At 37.4% G+C, this 17,481-nt stretch overlaps 3 protein-coding genes across 3 annotated transcripts in view; 2 read left to right on the top strand and 1 right to left on the bottom strand.

Annotated features, from left to right (window-relative positions):
- Positions 1–1,355: 1,355 nt before the first annotated feature.
- On the bottom strand, positions 1,356–3,729 carry tfpi2 (tissue factor pathway inhibitor 2). The gene is made up of 5 exons (XM_061255544.1): positions 3,536–3,729; positions 3,115–3,285; positions 2,250–2,429; positions 1,874–2,047; positions 1,356–1,683 (listed from the first exon to the last, which is right to left on the bottom strand). The coding sequence occupies exons 1-5, from the start codon at positions 3,600–3,602 to the stop codon at positions 1,592–1,594; spliced, it is 684 nt and encodes a 227-aa protein (XP_061111528.1). The 5' UTR covers positions 3,603–3,729; the 3' UTR covers positions 1,356–1,591.
- Positions 3,730–9,372: 5,643 nt separating this feature from the next.
- gngt1 (guanine nucleotide binding protein (G protein), gamma transducing activity polypeptide 1) lies at positions 9,373–10,378 on the top strand. The gene is made up of 2 exons (XM_061256445.1): positions 9,373–9,471; positions 10,221–10,378. Exons 1-2 carry the CDS (start codon positions 9,376–9,378, stop codon positions 10,344–10,346), a joined length of 222 nt encoding a protein of 73 aa, XP_061112429.1. The 5' UTR covers positions 9,373–9,375; the 3' UTR covers positions 10,347–10,378.
- A 5,752-nt stretch (positions 10,379–16,130) lies between these two features.
- zgc:85777 (uncharacterized protein LOC405871 homolog) overlaps positions 16,131–17,481 on the top strand; it is a 35,883-nt gene continuing 34,532 nt past the window's right edge. The window contains exon 1 of the mRNA XM_061255627.1: positions 16,131–16,373. Within this exon, the coding sequence (XP_061111611.1) occupies positions 16,143–16,373 (231 nt within the window). The 5' untranslated portion in view covers positions 16,131–16,142. The remainder of the gene's footprint in view (positions 16,374–17,481) is intronic.

The following is a 17,481-nucleotide window of genomic DNA, read 5'->3' as shown; positions in this document are numbered from 1 at the left end:
TACAGGAGATTACCAATCCCCTAGTGAGGGGTCAGATAACTCTAGTTATTTGAATATGACTGAATATGGACCATAGATATAAATTGTAGATTTGATCTGTTATTGTAACAGCAAAGTCATTAATTGTTTTCAATTACATGTTTTTTTAAAACCTGTAAAATGATTACAGGAAAATAAATCAAATCAGGCACAAATGCTCCTAAAATGGAAGCACTGTTGTTCCCTGTACTGAGAGTAGCTCTGGCACAGAGACTCTTCAGGGTGGAATTTAGGTTATTGTTGTGATTTAGCCAAGTTGTGGCATGTAACATTCTCGATTTCACATCCTTAAATGAAATTATTAAATAAAAACATAAATAAATAAAAAAGCAAAACAGTAAGTTAAAAGCAAAACAGGAAGAGTAGTAACTGACTGTTACACAGCAAAAAATGTGACATGAATAGAACGACTAGAAGACGTTCCTGATCTTTAAACGGTCTATACTGCAAATCACTTTCACCTGCTTTGCGCAAAAAACGTCCTGCCCATAAAACATACAGAAATGAAAACCGAAAAGAAAATGTTAAAATAAATAACAGACAGAGAACGTCTGTGTCAATACATCATTTCTGTTTACCACTATTTGTGAAAATCTGGAGCATGATCCTTGGCTCTCACAAAGGGAGAGTTTTATGGCAAGGCGGCCCTGGAGAATGGGATGACAGAATTATATCGTGCCTGGAACCTTCTTTGACCTCAGCAGTTCTGAATCAAGTAACGGAAAAAGGTCACCCCCGCAGCTGGGACACAGGACGGCATGATCTCTCTGTGCACGAACTACAGCTCTTGAGTACACAATTCCTCAAGCTATTGAATGGGCAAATTTTATTAATTTCAGGAGGAGTTATTTAAATTTTACTGTCTGCTTTATGAAGGATGGACCAAAACAACATTCACATAACTGATAAAACGATACCCAGTTTTGTTTACTTTTTCAGGATTAGAGAGTATTGTACAACCGCAAAAAAATAAACATTTTAAACACTAACTTCAAACACAAGTGAAAAAAAAAAAACTGGTTTGGAAATCAATTCAAATATCATAATGACATTCAGAGAATAATAACTGCTTTTAATGAAGAATCCAAAGTATGCACGTGTAGAATTATTTTTGAATAGAATACACTAGAAAGTGGAAAATCCATTTTCTCTACACAGATTTAGCAAATAATCATGCTAAATATTAATCATGTACATTAAATATTAATACTTTACTTCTTTTATTATGCTTTAAAAGTATCTGGCGAATAACACACCATCAGAAGATAGACAACCAAAAAAAAAATTGTAAAGAAAATATAGAAGATCACACTTGGTAAAGTATCAAACATTTAATAATGCGTTCAATTACCATCATAAAGCTGTAACAAAAGTCCAACATTTTATGTTGCAGTCAAATATAGTGCAAGTAGAGCTTACAGTAGGTATTTTGTTTTCAAAATAAAACTGGAAATTGCATAACAATGCACAACAATACTAACACTATAACATTTTAAAATCTATGCTGAAAGCATTTGGTCAATATACATTCAGGGTCAAACGGTACAAACAATTAACCCCTTAACCCACCGGCCCCAAATAATTTTCTTTTGACTGGTATTCGCATCTTTACTGAGCTTGAATTGTGTTTCAGTGCCTTCCTTCCTGCAATGGAACAATATAAACAAATCATTTTTACATTTCTGTTATCAATTAAAAAATACTGTCAATGTTATCACAAATGATAAATGCATTTATAGATACAGTTTAAATGTGATATTTTATTAAACATGATTAAGTTTATTAAATTGATGTTTCAATTTCATTCAATATATTTGAACTAATCCACCCATACCTTTCACGCACACATCTGTGCAGGTTTCCCTTGTAATAAAGTTATTGCCACTCCCTCCACACCCTGAATACAAAAACTCCTCACAGGACTTGGAGGCTGCATTATAATAATACCGTGGTATGGATGCAGCGCAAGGTCCCTTATCCAGTGGCCCAAGGCAGAGGGCAGGGGTTGCTAACCAAAAAAAAAAGCAAATGGAATTAGCCTATTTTTTACCTGCCAAAATATTACTCAGTGGGAACACTATTGATAGATTAACTAAGGTATTAGTGTTACATGATTCAGATACAGATTTTCACATTTGGGAAATTTGTTTTTATAAATGCATTGAATGTCACACAGGGATGGTGCCAACATTTATTGAGATGAAACTTACTTTTATGAGGTTCACAGTATTCCATACAGGCAACCGGATCAGTGAATCGGTTGTTGTTGCCTTTGCAGCCCCCATAGTCGAATGCCTCACACCGCATGGAGGTCATGTTGAAGAAGTATCTCTTAAAGAGTGCCCGACAAGAGCCCTCATCCTTCCCAAACCTACAGATCCTGGGAACCTCTGAAAACAAAAAAGGTTAGACATCTCTCTCTCACTCTCTCTCTCTCTAAATTTGAACCCTCTTAATTTTCAAGAGTTTAGTTAGGCCCATAATAGGCTATTTATCGTAAAAATCTTTACAATTGGTCTGCAAAGTGCTGAAAAAATCAGTCTGATAAACTGCGCAAGACACATTAAAAATAAAAAACAATAGCAAGGATGAGAGAAAGCTGGAACATATGGAATGGAAAAACAATGGTATTTACTAATTCTATTAGATATTTTAAATAAACTGAATTTAATACAGTCCTCCATTATACTAAAATAAATACTATTAATGTTTCATAACAATATTTCATACTGTGTCCTGCGGGGTTCTGTTAGATTGTGCAGTCCTTAAGTAGTTGTCCTAAATATAAATAAAATACAATTGAATGTATTTTATAATGAATATAATATGTGTATGTTCTCATAGGTTTTAGTATAAATGAATCACTAAATTTGATGTGCGGATTAAATGTCGTTGCTGCTAGGTATGGCAATAATCATTTCAGCTATTGTTTTTTCACCAAATAGGCTTGTGTTGGCATATGCCTAAACGGCACGTCTGGTGTTGAATGTTGACAGATTAAATTTTGTAGTCTATTTTACGTGTGTATTGCACAAAAATGTCTTCAGACATGTTCTCTGTTATATTAATACTTACTTGGTATCTTCCAGCATGTTTTCTGGCAGTCTTGAAAGGTCATAAAATTGTTGCTGTTTCCTAAGCACCCACCATAACTAAATTCTTCGCATTGTTGCGTGAATGTGTTGTAGTAGTAACGCTGAAAGTTAGCTCGGCAAGGTCCTTCATCCACTTGTAAGAGACAAGCTTCTAAAATGAAAGATAAGGGAAATATGCATTGCTGTAGATTTCGACTAATTGTGTCACACAAAGAAAAGATACTCCAAATAAAGGTTTGGGCACAATGTCTATTCGCATTGTATGCGGATGAGTGAAATTAACAAAACTTGAACGTGAAAAGCTTGAAGCGTGGTCTAGCTTGCTTTCCACCATGAACAATTTAACACGGTCGTGGAACACGAACGACAAAGTTTTACACAGAAAATTGCATTTACTGTACCTCTTGGTGGCAATCCGGAAACGTGCGCAAGAAATAGGAAATAATACGGGAAAAAATAATATTCCATCGTCGTGTAGGTCTGGAGATGAGTACAAGATTCAAATAGTTTAAAAATACTTTCCAAAACTTTTAAAGATATTCTCAAATTACTCTAGTGCATGCCTCCTTTTATACGCTTGGAGACCTTTCCGGTGGGGGAACCGATGGGCGGTTACGTGAGTCATTTCCACATTTCATTGTGGCGTTATCGTTGTGATACAATTAGCCTACTACAGCCGAGATTTTCACAGAAGAGGTAAATGTACCCGAGAAAATGCGTCAATGAATATTAGTAATGCATAGGCGTAATCCCCAATACCCCAAGGGTTTCCCATATCTTTAATTTACGTGACAGAGCACTTCAGTTTCAGGAATTAAATGAATATAGGAAAGGAATGTGTAAATATACCCTTGTTGACGACATTTCGAGAGAATTGAATAGATCTATAAGAAAATGCAATACCTTCTGTTTCTGGGGAGAAAATCGAAAACTGAATTTCGGCATCACTAAAGGTCTAATAATAGGGTATTATTTCGGAGCAATAAAGAATAAAAAGAGTTTTTAGAGACTTAAGTAGCCTACGATTCATAAAGACGATTTCACCAGTGCATAGCCACATTTTAATTGCTTTCATGTCTCACATGTTTTCTGTTATTATTTAATTAGTGAGGATGGTAAGAAAAGGAAAATACAACATGCAGTATTGCCATTTAAAGACAAATAGGCCTATTTAATGTTTACATTTAGCTTGGAGAATTCTGTTTTGGGGCAGGCCAAGTTTCTAAATAATCATCAAAACATGTATGTGATAGCTTAAATGAAACACATTTTAAACAGGGAATATCTGTTTTCTGAGTCACTGAAGGTCAGGCAGAGATGTATTTGAGACCTCTCATCTAATTTTTGAGAGAACTGCGATACTTCAGGAGAATTGAACAGACTTGAGAATGGAGACTTTATTAGTATTATAGTCACATGGGTTATTTCTCAAAAGACAAATGTGAGAAATATAAGAAACTATTATTCTGGTGCATGTGACTTTTGTCTAGGAGGAATTGATGTGACTAAAAAGTGATTTCTCGTATGATCCTTCTTTCCTCTGCGTATTGTTACAACTATGGGCATTTTGGGTTGTATTGCAAGTATTATACATGCATGCACATATAACATCAGCATTAGCCATGATTGTGAGGTCAATGTGTATGCCTCTATGCATCCTGAACCACAATAAATTTTATATCTGCATCGGTGTCATGCTGTAATTTCTATATCTGCTTGACTTACCTCTACAGATATTCAATTAAAAGTTTCACAGCCATTTTTAAAGCTTCTTTTTATCTCCAGTTTATACTCCCCTGAATTGTAAAGCTGAATCACATTTATTCAGGGTGTGCCATCACCAATCCAGGAGGGCACAGTCTAGCATGCTGTCCTGAGAAGCACTTACAGCCAGTTGCTTCTTTTCCTCTTTCAGTTCCTCAAAAGAACTGCACAGCCATTGCACCAGAAGACCGCTTATCTTACATGTTGTAAGTAAAAAGTTGGCACCCAATCAACCAGAGGAGCTGGTTTTGTGCCAGCTGGGAGTTTTCTGGCACACTGAGGCCCTCACCCTCTAGGCGATGGCACAGGATGGTTTAGATTTGAGATTTGCATCTAGAATGGGCACTGAACATACAGCCAGTAATAATGTGTGTGTGTGTATGTGTGTATATAAATACATATAATTATCCTTATTGCTCTCTCTCTCACACATACACATATCCACATGATTACACGGGACATGTTAAAGAGCTACACCATTCAGGTGGAGATTCAAGTGCAACATGAAAGTGCTAGATGAAGATATCAATGCAACAGAGAAGTACTAGAAGATCAAGATAGTAGATTGGGGTAACCATGCAGAGAAGTAGTGTAAAGTTAGTCATGGTACAGTGTGACAAGATGGGTCTTCAGACCACCGTTTTTCCCGATAACGGTGTCTCATAGCGTTTTACGAAGACTCAAAAAGTATACCTTACACCTGTGTATTTTTCTAGGTGTGCTCTGCAATTTATCACTTAGGCAGTTGCTTAAGGGATAGCTTCTACGTGCGATCGATTATTCACTCCATGCAGCAACCACTTGACTGCATTATGAGAAGTGTTCTTTATGAATAAAACACTGCAGGAACATTTAAAAATATTGGGACTGGTGGGAACTTATTAATACAATGAAAAACCAAACTAAATTATCCAACCGTATATATCATTTTCGCCAATATATATATACAGTTTATGATATCAGATTGTGGTATCACACCTTGTCCCACTACATCACCTAGCAATACGCATTCACTGGCATGTCATGTTTTATTTACATTATTTTAATATCTTTGTCATGGTTGAGACGGATGCATGGGGGGTTGGACCCAAAATGCACGACTCAGTGGTGTAATAAAGTGCCGTCAGGGCTTTATTCGGGGAATATCCAGAGAGCGTGGTCAAAAAAAAAACAAACAAGCAATGTTCATACACAAAGAATCCAGCCAAAAAACCAAAGCGCAGTACCAAGGGAGAAGGCAGTCTCGTAATTGGTACACCATGCAAGAAGTCCAGTAGTCAGGAAAGCTGTCAGCGGGGCAGAAGTACAGGCGGGCGGTAGGCAGGCTCAGGGTCGATGACAGTGCAAGAGTCAAGACCGAAGTCTGCTCCGCGGGGCAAAAGTACAAAAACAGCAAGTCGTGGTACAGGCAGGCAATGGTCAACAAAACAGAAGTCAATAATCTTTGGTCAATAAATAGGCTTGGATCATAACAGGTAGACAATGGCTTGCCAAAACCGCTCACTGAACATACAGCCAGTAATAATGTGTGTGTGTGTATGTGTGTATATAAATACATATAATTATCCTTATTGCTCTCTCTCTCACACATACACATATCCACATGATTACACGGGACATGTTAAAGAGCTACACCATTCAGATGGAGATTCAAGTGCAACATGAAAGTGCTAGATGAAGATATCAATGCAACAGAGAAGTACTAGAAGATCAAGATAGTAGATTGGGGTAACCATGCAGAGAAGTAGTGTAAAGTTAGTCATGGTACAGTGTGACAAGATGGGTCTTCAGACCACCGTTTTTCCCGATAACGGTGTCTCATAGCGTTTTACGAAGACTCAAAAAGTATACCTTACACCTGTGTATTTTTCTAGGTGTGCTCTGCAATTTATCACTTAGGCAGTTGCTTAAGGGATAGCTTCTACGTGCGATCGATTATTCACTCCATGCAGCAACCACTTGACTGCATTATGAGAAGTGTTCTTTATGAATAAAACACTGCAGGAACATTTAAAAATATTGGGACTGGTGGGAACTTATTAATACAATGAAAAACCAAACTAAATTATCCAACCGTATATATCATTTTCGCCAATATATATATACAGTTTATGATATCAGATTGTGGTATCACACCTTGTCCCACTACATCACCTAGCAATATGCATTCACTGGCATGTCATGTTTTATTTACATTATTTTAATATCTTTGTCATGGTTGAGACGGATGCATGGGGGGTTGGACCCAAAATGCACGACTCAGTGGTGTAATAAAGTGCCGTCAGGGCTTTATTCGGGGAATATCCAGAGAGCGTGGTCAAAAAAAAAACAAACAAGCAATGTTCATACACAAAGAATCCAGCCAAAAAACCAAAGCGCAGTACCAAGGGAGAAGGCAGTCTCGTAATTGGTACACCATGCAAGAAGTCCAGTAGTCAGGAAAGCTGTCAGCGGGGCAGAAGTACAGGCGGGCGGTAGGCAGGCTCAGGGTCGATGACAGTGCAAGAGTCAAGACCGAAGTCTGCTCCGCGGGGCAAAAGTACAAAAACAGCAAGTCGTGGTACAGGCAGGCAATGGTCAACAAAACAGAAGTCAATAATCTTTGGTCAATAAATAGGCTTGGATCATAACAGGTAGACAATGGCTTGCCAAAACCGCTCAAAAGATGCACTGACGAACAGGAGGAAAACAATTTCGCAAAGACATGACATGAAAGCAAGCAAGAGAATTGAAATCAGGTGTGGAGGATTGACAAGTTAGTAATTGTTAGTAATAAACCTATCCTGCCCTAGCATTTAGTAATTGTTAGTAATAAACCTATCCTGCCCTAGCATTAGTAAATTAGTAAATGACATGCACAAGAAACGTAAGGTAACATGAACACATGGTTAGAATGTTAGTATTACCCAATCCTGATCTAGCATTAGTAGATTAGTAAGTAGACAAGGGAAATTGAAACAATTAGGGTGTGAGTGACAGAAAGGGAGAGAGAGAAAGCAGGAATGCAAGATTTGCAGAGACACAAAAAAGTGAATGCTAATCAATGAACAGTACAACATAACATGAAACATAAATAGTGACATAAGTTTGCAAAACAATGACAAACTATATAACATGACATGGCAAGACTAACAATTAAATCGTAACAACTAAACATGAAACATAACATGAAACATAAAAATGCGAGACTGGAAGGAGTGTTGAAATCCCGGAAACTACTGTAGACACCTGAATAGTGGAACACACAGACAGGGGAGTGACTCAGGCTCGTAAACATTCAGATGCAGACATAACAGGGGATCATGAATCACTGTAATGGATGGGAAACAGAAAACCAGATCTAATAATGAAAAATAATAAATACAAGAATAAAAATAATAAACTAACAGACTCAGAAACATAACAGCCCCAGTTTATAAATATAATTTAAAAAGCAATTAGGTAACATGTTCAATAAAGTGCAACATGTATATAAAATATTATATAATATTATATATATATATATATTTAAATTAAATAATAAAAAAATACATTTTGTCACTGAATGTTTCCCAAGGCAATGTGGTTGACACATGGTACAAGACATGACATTATTCAACATGACAGGTTGAAGATAATACAGATTACACGTGGCAACCTGTATTATAATTATTGTCCTCTTGACCTACATAATTACTAAAACAACACAAAAGCAATTATGCCACCTGCAAAGGGAAAACTTTGTCTCCATTTGAAAAATAATAGCTTAATACCAATTAATACCAATTGTATTTGTTATATTGTAATATATGTATTTAATGGCATTCTCTGGTAAACTTCATAAAAATACATTCATTTAATCAGATTAAGAGATTACAGATTACTTTATAAACCAGATTGAAGGCGGAGAAGGCGGGATTCTCTAGTCAAGTTTTCTCTTCTCAAGTTGAAGACTGTTCACCAAAAGTAGTGGTAGGTTATTTCATTTTTCAATATTTAAATCTTGTCTGGCATTCATACTTTTTAAAAGACTGCATATTCAAAGGAATGCAATTCCTTATATCTGTATAAATATAAATATCAAACCTTCTAGTGATGTCTGTAAAATATATGTTAAACTCTAACAAAAATGTTTTTTATATACATTTTCAAAAATATTTGGAATATTTGCAGTATATCTTATTATTACATCAGTTGTGGTGCACTCTGGTGTTGCTCTGGTCATTAGTCTGACTAGAATTTACCTAGAAGAAATTCTTTCAAATAATCTTTTTATTCTCACTTAGAATTCATATTCTAGTTTATTACATATGAATCATTTGTACTGTGCATTTGTTAGATATGATATGTGATGGCTTTCATGTTTCTCAAGGCTATCAGGGTTTTGAGATTTAAAAAAATATGATTTAAGGTGCCTAATTTTATCACGATTTTCATTTATTTTACTTCGGAAAATAACCATTTAACTAGCATTTATATGATTACATTTCTACAGACAATGCCGGTTATTAATGTAGATGATTTGACGGACAAAGACAAAGCAAAAATGGAAGTAGATCAGCTGAAAATTGAAGTGAAGCTTGAGAGAGCATTGGTAAGTTCTCAATTTAACCATTCATACATACACTGACACACGTGTGCACATGTATGCACATGGAGAGAAATGCTCAAAATCAAGTTTTGTATTTAAGTTTGTTTTATTAATTGAATAGATAATTCACACCAAAATAATATTTTGGAATAGATATGAGTGAATATTTATAAGTGAAGCATAGGCTTGGCATAGTGGCATAGTGCACGTCTCATATTTCTGATGAACCTGATGATGGGCGGGAGTCATATTATTATTGCGAATGCCTTTCTGGAGTATATTGTTTTTAATGGTAAACCATCAATATTATAATGAAAGTAAATAACATTCATTAACAATGACTCACTTTTACATTTTGTGGGTGGGAGTTGAAACAAGGTCACTGTAAGCAATAGTGCATTTGACAGCTCTCCAAAACATTTCCCCTATAGCATAAAAGACAAGAAGCATTTTACTTCATACTGAAATTTGGTTCTAACAATGACTATCTTCATTTGTTTTTCATCTGCATGTGTTCGTATCAAAAGGTATTCACACTCAACCTCAGCCTGGTTATTTATGTATGTAAGACAAAGAGGATTGTTGAAAGAAGTGCTTAACCTGGGGGCTGGAGTTGAATTGCTTATAGCTGGCTTACTGTCCCCATACACATAAATAGGTCAACAGGTTTATCTTAATCATCTAAATGAGACAAACCAACAAATCGGGACAATTGCCTACACTGATATCAAACATTGCATTTTTATTTACAGGTATCTAAATGCTGTGAGGAGATGAGAGATTACATTCAGGGTGGAGTTGATGAGGATATTCTTGTCAAAGGTATTCCAGAGGAGAAAAACCCATTCAAAGAGAAAGGTGGATGTGTCATTTGCTAACGCGGACAGAGGAGTCGTCTTCATTTCCTCAGTAGGGGCAACAGTAGACCTCTTGGACAACAGCTAGCAATGAATCCTAGCCGGAATGCAGTCTATTGATTGAAAGGACGGATGGAAAAATAGCTTTTCCCACTTTTCAACTGGCATTGTACTTCCCCTGTGATGTTGTATAATAAATCAGAAATTTAGTGCAATGATTGTCAAGAGATTTGATTGATGGAGTAAGTGCGTCACTCCTCTGAGGCTGTTGTCTCTGTACCATCTGTTCCATTATTGGACGAAACACTTTGATTTAATTAGCTTGTTTACAACAGAACAACAGTATCACTTTTTTATGTATATATATATATATATATATATATATATATATATATATATATATATACGATCAAATCGGGTCAATATATTTATTGATGAGTAAGCATTACTTGGTTTGTTTATGCACCCCAGAAAAGAAGCTTGCAAACAAATTAAAGGTACTGACAAACAGCTAGCATCCAGATGGGATTATTGGATCTCTGAAAGTCTCTCTAGCAAGTGTATTTACAGGAAGGATGTTGTGGAGGACTGAAAGCATAGGCTACTTTGAACCCTATCAAATATCCCTGATCATTGGTTTAGCCATAAAGGTTTGGAACATTTGCTATATTTTGTAGCAGTTGACAACTTATTTTACAGGAAAACAATGTGTGTGATATTTAATTACTGTGTGTGATATTTGACCTCCTCTTGCTTCCTAGTGAGCCTTTGCTTTTATGTCCACTCTCAGACATGGTCTTCTTACACCTCACAACCTGTATCTAACCATTTGTACACCAGAGTGCTCTGCAGGCAATGATTAACCTACTGCATGCCCTGCCAGTGCCTGCTCTTTTAAAAATCATCTGCAACACAGTTACAAGGTTATTCGCCTCATCAGCTATCTGGGGTACCTGCAAGTTGCAACAGATCAAAAGTAACTTTAAACCCTGTGATTCTGATTGATGTGATACCTTGTTTGCTAGCCAAGACAGGCAATAGGCTATATAGCTGGGTGAGGTTGTCAGTTCAATTGTATGCAGTGTCTTAACCAGGGTTCAGCAATGTGCATACACACATGGATACCAGTACCAGTGGTAAACTATTATATATATGTCCATGATTATTTATTAAAAACCATAAAAATCATAAATTCTACAATTTAAAAGCCTCATGCCCTACACAAAGGACTATAAATTGTTACATCACGTGTCCATCTGGTCACAACTGCCAGCCGAGGTGGGTCTGTAAGCTATGCTGTAGGCTCCCGATTTCAGCACTGCTTCAATGCTTGTTTGACCAATCAGTGAACTGGATCGAATTTGGGTGCCTCCCAATTTTTGTGGTCCCAATATTCCCAACAGTATGGCCATAGTGACAGAAGAGTCACTTTGCCTTTGTAAAAAAAAAGCTCCCGCCTCTTCCTCTATGATATATTGGATCCAAAGATGGCTCTCTCTCTTTATATGTAGCCTATATTAGGATATTAGGGTACACTCAACTGAGAGAAAATCTGGCCTATTTAACTAATTTCTCATTCAGTGTACACAGAAGCACATTGCATACTAATACAAGTATTGTACAGCGCTTTGGATAAAGGCGCTATATAAATGCCAACCAAGTAGGCAGCATATTTGGTAGACAGTACATACATATTTTCAGGACACTGTAGTTAGCAGCCTGTTTCGGACCATAGTTATGCATATATAACTAGACAGGAAAGCACGCCCTTGGCCAACCTAAGCAGTAAGGCACCTGGAAGTATGACTGCGGTCATGCCATCCACACTTCAAAAAACATTGATCAAACTGCCCACACTTAAAATGTTGGTGCGCATCTACATTGCACTTTACAGTAAATAATGTTTAGATGACAAAATACACTGTATTCAATACATGGCACCATTTAAAAATCTCGAAATAAAAACTTCAGGAAAACCCACTACAATCTTGACAAGCACCATGCCAAGTATACAGGCTATTGATTGCATTACTTTTTACTGTAGGAATGTGTATTTATAGGATAGCAAAATCCTCCAAAAATAGTAACCATATTCAATACATGCCACTATTCAAGGATCTATAAAAAATGTAAATCAAGCTGTTTGAGAACCCCACTAGAATGTTGAAGAGCTCCATGCCAGGTACACATTCCATCGATTGCGAATGTATGAATTTGGAATTATGAGATTGCAAATCCCTCCTAAATGGTAATTGTATTCAATACATGGCACTATTAAAAAAATCAATAAAACATTTTAATCAAACTGTTTTCAGGAAGATCCAGCAGATTCTTCAAGAAGACGATCCCAGGTATACATGCCATTGATTGTGTAACTGTGATTGTGTAAAATTGCAACTGAATTCACTATTTAAATTAAACTACTTTCAAAAAACACTAAGATTCTTGAACATCAAAATCCATGGTATATATTCCATCGATTCTGTGCATTTTTACTTTAGGAATTTGGAATTATGGATGCCATAATCACCATTCAATTCAATACACTTGAAGAGCACCATGCCAGGTAAAAAGTATTCAGACCCATTCAGTTTTTGCACACTTTATTGTGTTGTATATGTAATTATATTCATATTTTATATTTTGGCCCATCTACAACTCAGTGGGCCTCATTTATCAATATTTTCAGAAATCCGTGTGCAAATGTATGTGATCAGAAGTGAACAGCTTTTGCCAGATTCAGGAAAGACGCATAGACACAGCTTTTTTTTTCATATCCACATGTGTATGTTGATAAATACCAAGTAATCCTAAATCAAAGGTGCGTGCATTAAATTTGTGATTAGCATAAATTGATGCCCCTAAGACACATGGAATACATGGAATTTCAGCTTTTTAAAGAGAAAAAGAAAAAGGTTCTCTGAAGCAGAGATTGAAGTTCTGTTAATGGAAGTGCAAAAAGCCAAAGACATACACTGATCAGCCATTTAATGTTATTTGTGTAATACATATCATACATTATAATTAGTAAGAGTTCACCAAACACTACAGAATTTTCTTCTTGCCTTTCCACATACAGATGGCAGTACCTAATTGCAAATTTGTTATAGGGATTTAAGGAACTGGATGCTCGTAAACAACAATACCACTATGTACAAAATAAAAATTGTATTCATACAGAATGCATAAGGAGGTCAGTCAGGGAAATAATTTATTTTGTTGTAACAGAAATACAGATACAGATTTCTACAGGTAAAACAAAAACACCATCACAGGTAATTATTGAAGCACTGGGTAATTAGGTAATTAGAAGCATAAATCAAAAGGTGGGCGGCACGGATGGTGCAGTGGGTAGCACTGCCGCCTCACAGCAAGGAGGTCCTGGGTTTGAATCCCCGTCGGCTGGGGCCTCTCTGTGTGGAGTTTGCATGTTCTCCCCGTGTGCGTGTCGGTTTCCTCCCACAGTCCAAAGACGAGCATGTTAGGCTGATTGGAGAGTCTAAATTGCCCGTAGGTATGAGTGTGTGAGTGAATGGTGTGTGTGCCCTGCGATGGACTGGTGACCTCTCCAGGGTGTATTCCTGCCTTTCGCCCAATGTATGCTGGGATAGGCTCCAGCCCCCCTGCCCACCACACACCAGGAAAACTCACCCATTTCAACGGCACTGGACTCTAGTAGTCCACGCCCTTCTCCCAGGAATTGCTTGGGCAGACAACAGCTAAAATCACTCTTTATTCACTTTATTCAATTTAAAAGATGCAAATGGCATAGAAACTAATTTCAAATAGTATTTAAAATTGCCAAAGCAAAGCTCAACAGCTCCCGTTAAGATAGTAGTATGCAGCCTTGGAGCCCTGCAGCTAACTGTCCCTGTTTCTCTCCTGCACACTGACAGAAATGAGTCAGGAGCCAGAGCAATGGCACTGGTGGAGCTTAAGGAGTTTTGGTACAATCCAGCCATGGTCACTACCTAAATGTTACTCACCCTGATTTTGGACACTATTAATTGCATGTTTTTGGAAGGTTGGATAAGAGGCAGAATGATGGGGAGAAAAGTTATTACTTTTTTAAGTGAATGAATTTTAAAAATTTTAAATTACCATTGCAAGGTATGGGACAATTTAATGATTTGCATCTTTTTCTGATTTGTTGAGAATGGGAGTATTGACTCTCATAGGCCATATCATAGAAAATATTCCATATGAAATGGTAAAGGAACAGTAGAAACTATTTGGAAACTGATGCTTGAATAATGACCTATAAGTTAAGTGAAGTGTCTTTGTGTCTATGCTGTGTCCCATAATCCTCCATAACATATGCCACATCCATCATCTCCTGAGGGAGAAAGCCACCCAGCTCCTAGTCCAGGCATCTCCCATCTGGATTACTGCAACTCCCTCCAGGCTGGTTTCCCAGCTTGTGCCATCAAGCCCCTCCAGCTGGTCCAGAATGCTGCAGCCTGCTTAACCACCAGTCAGCCCAAGTCGACTCATGTCACCCCACTCCTCATTGCCCACAACTGGCTGCCTATTGCCGCACACATCCGCTTCAAGGTGCTGATGTTGGCATTCCAGGCAGCTAAGACCCAGCAAGACCACGGTCTGCTAGCTCTGTTCGCCTTGTGTTCCCCTCATTACGAGCACCAGGTGGTCGAGCTGCACGTTCACGCCTGTTTTCTGTTCTGGTACCTTACTGATGGACTGACTTGCCTACCACAGCAGACAGCAGAATCCCTTGCCATATTTTGATGCACACCAAAAAAAAACACCTTTTCAGACTATACCTTAGTCCTCCCTCCTGAATTTACCGCCCCCCCCCCCCTTCCGATATCCCACTTATACACCCTATATTATTTAGAAATCTGTCCTTCCTCCTGATCCCACCCCCACCCTCCTGATATCCCTCTTGTGCACCAAATATTATTATACTATACTATGTCTAATGTTTTTTGGTTAGAACTGCTCATGAGTGTTTTGCTATTTATGGATTTTTGATGTTTTTAACTTGTTGAAGTAAGTCTTGTAAGTCTCTTTGGATTAGAAGCGTCTGCTAAATTACTAAAATGTAAATTGTCTTGTCTGTTGGGTAGCGGCCCAAAGTGCGTGGATAGGGGAGTGCTTATCCTGGTGTGACGCACTACGAGGAGAACATTCTCAACCGGTAGAAAATAGGAAGATAAATTTAGCGCGTCTACTTCTCCAAAACATATTTAATACTTTCATTGTGTTTCTTCAATGCCCTCTTGTGCAAATAGCATATACAAACCTAGAAACCAACCACCATGTTAATCCTTTCAGAAACTTACATGTAGGTTGATGAAGGCAGGTGATGAAGGCCATTGTATTAACTGGCAAATCTAATGGAATTAACTAAGGTTAGCTTTAGTTAACGTTTCGTGTCAACCATTAATTCGTACGAATGACTTCTAACTGCAAAAACCGAGATAGCTAGCTAGCTAAACATTTATTAAACGAGATACTAAAAAGTGGTAATGTAGTAATGTGCCATGTCCAGTCCTCAATGTAACTAGCTAGCTAGCAAGTGCATGCTTATACTTTTACGAACTTATGTTCCTAGCTGCATTGTATAACCAATTTTACAACCAATAATCTTTAAAATGAGAGCCATTTTCCATAGAACGAGGGACTTTTACATAGATAGAGGGATGTTTTCCTTCAACCGACAGCCGTTTTCCAAAAGTCATCTGAGGTCCATGAACTGACGGTCATTTTCCTGAGATGTCGTCTGAGGGCCACCGTAGTACGGGTTCTTGTCCGCTCTGTTTCGGACACAGCCTTTATATATAACTTTGACACATGCGCAAAAGCACAGATAAGATATTGACGTTCACGATGGCTCTTTGGAAAAGATTTCGACTTCTTAACTTAACTTGCCGTCCTTTTTACCGGTCGTCTTCGGTCTGTATCAGAAGGAAGATATCAGAAAATATTTCCTCTAAACCTAAAGCAAGCACTGATGCCAAGTCAACGACAGATCACCTGATTTATACGGATACACATTTCGCATTGAAGGAATCCCTCAATAAGGTACGAGTTCAAGACAATATGGTTAAAAGAATTAATTTATACCGAGATTATGTAAAATGTGGGAATTTTCTGTGCACTATATGGAGGCGTCATTGAATACAAAGGACAACATTAATGTAGGTGAGAGGTCCGAATCGAGTGTAGTTGAGTTATGCTTGCCAAAAGTGATACCGGGAAAGGTATAACGTGGCACATTTCCACAATTGCCTGTATTTCTAGGCTAGCTAACATTTGTTTTCAAAATAATTCTCCCTTATCAAAACAACGGAGAATGTTGCAAGCATATCAACGTTAGCTAGCAAACTAGAACGTAAGCTACCGGTTTTACACTCGTGCCTCCCCACGGAAGAGCTGGTCTTGCACAGATCATCGGCTGTTTATGTCAGTATAATTCACTGATTAGACGTAGGTGATATCATGTATAAAGTATTACATTATATCATTCAAAAACGACTGTTCAACCAGGTCCAAGTTGATTCTTGTGTTTAAAAAAAAAACCAACTTGTGTTTTGAAGCCTGCATGGACGCCTCCATAGTCACGTGACTGGTGTGTTCCCTGTATTTTCTCTTCTCCTTCATTACAATCAACAGAGAGGGTAATACAATTATCGTCTCTGCAGCTCCATGTGTACAGCAGATCGTCTACCTGCTTAAACCAGTTTTTTTTCATGATTAAAAATGCTTTAAACTATATAAACTTGTAAACTTTATAAACGCTTAATATTTTATTATATGATATGTGTACTTGTACAAGCAGATAATCATAAGTGAATTGCCTCATTTATAAACGTTGCGTATGCACAAAATAATGCGTACGGCACTTTCTAAGCGAACTTTGGCATTTATAAAAAACGAACATGACGGGAAAATGTGCGGTCCTCCACGGAAACTCTGACCCATGCGTACGCACATTAACTGGAGAAATGAGAAACTGCGACTCCGATGGCAATGGGATGAAACGCGAGAAATGGTGTGAAATTGATACCACTGTGTCAAATAAATCGAAATATTACCTCACGTATCATATATGAAGAGTTAATTTGCAAAAACAGATAAAAGCCTCTCTTACAACGAATAAACAAACAGCTGTTTGATTGATGCTCCCTGG

The sequence above is a fragment of the Conger conger genome, chromosome 9 (genome assembly GCF_963514075.1).
Source record: "Conger conger chromosome 9, fConCon1.1, whole genome shotgun sequence".
In the NCBI taxonomy this organism is placed as follows: Eukaryota; Metazoa; Chordata; class Actinopteri; order Anguilliformes; family Congridae; genus Conger; species Conger conger.
Note: the sequence above shows the minus strand (reverse complement) of the source record. Positions and strands in the feature narration are given on the sequence as shown.

Coding starts and splice junctions, on each gene's coding strand:
- gngt1 (XM_061256445.1), top strand. CDS start 9,376: ATGCCGGTTATTAATGTAGATGATTTGACGGACAAAGACAAAGCAAAA. Junction 9,472..10,220: donor TGAAGCTTGAGAGAGCATTG/GTAAGTTCTCAA, acceptor TTTTATTTACAG/GTATCTAAATGCTGTGAGGA.
- tfpi2 (XM_061255544.1), bottom strand. CDS start 3,602: ATGGAATATTATTTTTTCCCGTATTATTTCCTATTTCTTGCGCACGTT. Junction 3,286..3,535: donor TTCCGGATTGCCACCAAGAG/GTACAGTAAATG, acceptor CTTTCATTTTAG/AAGCTTGTCTCTTACAAGTG. Junction 1,684..1,873: donor CACAGATGTGTGCGTGAAAG/GTATGGGTGGAT, acceptor GTTCCATTGCAG/GAAGGAAGGCACTGAAACAC.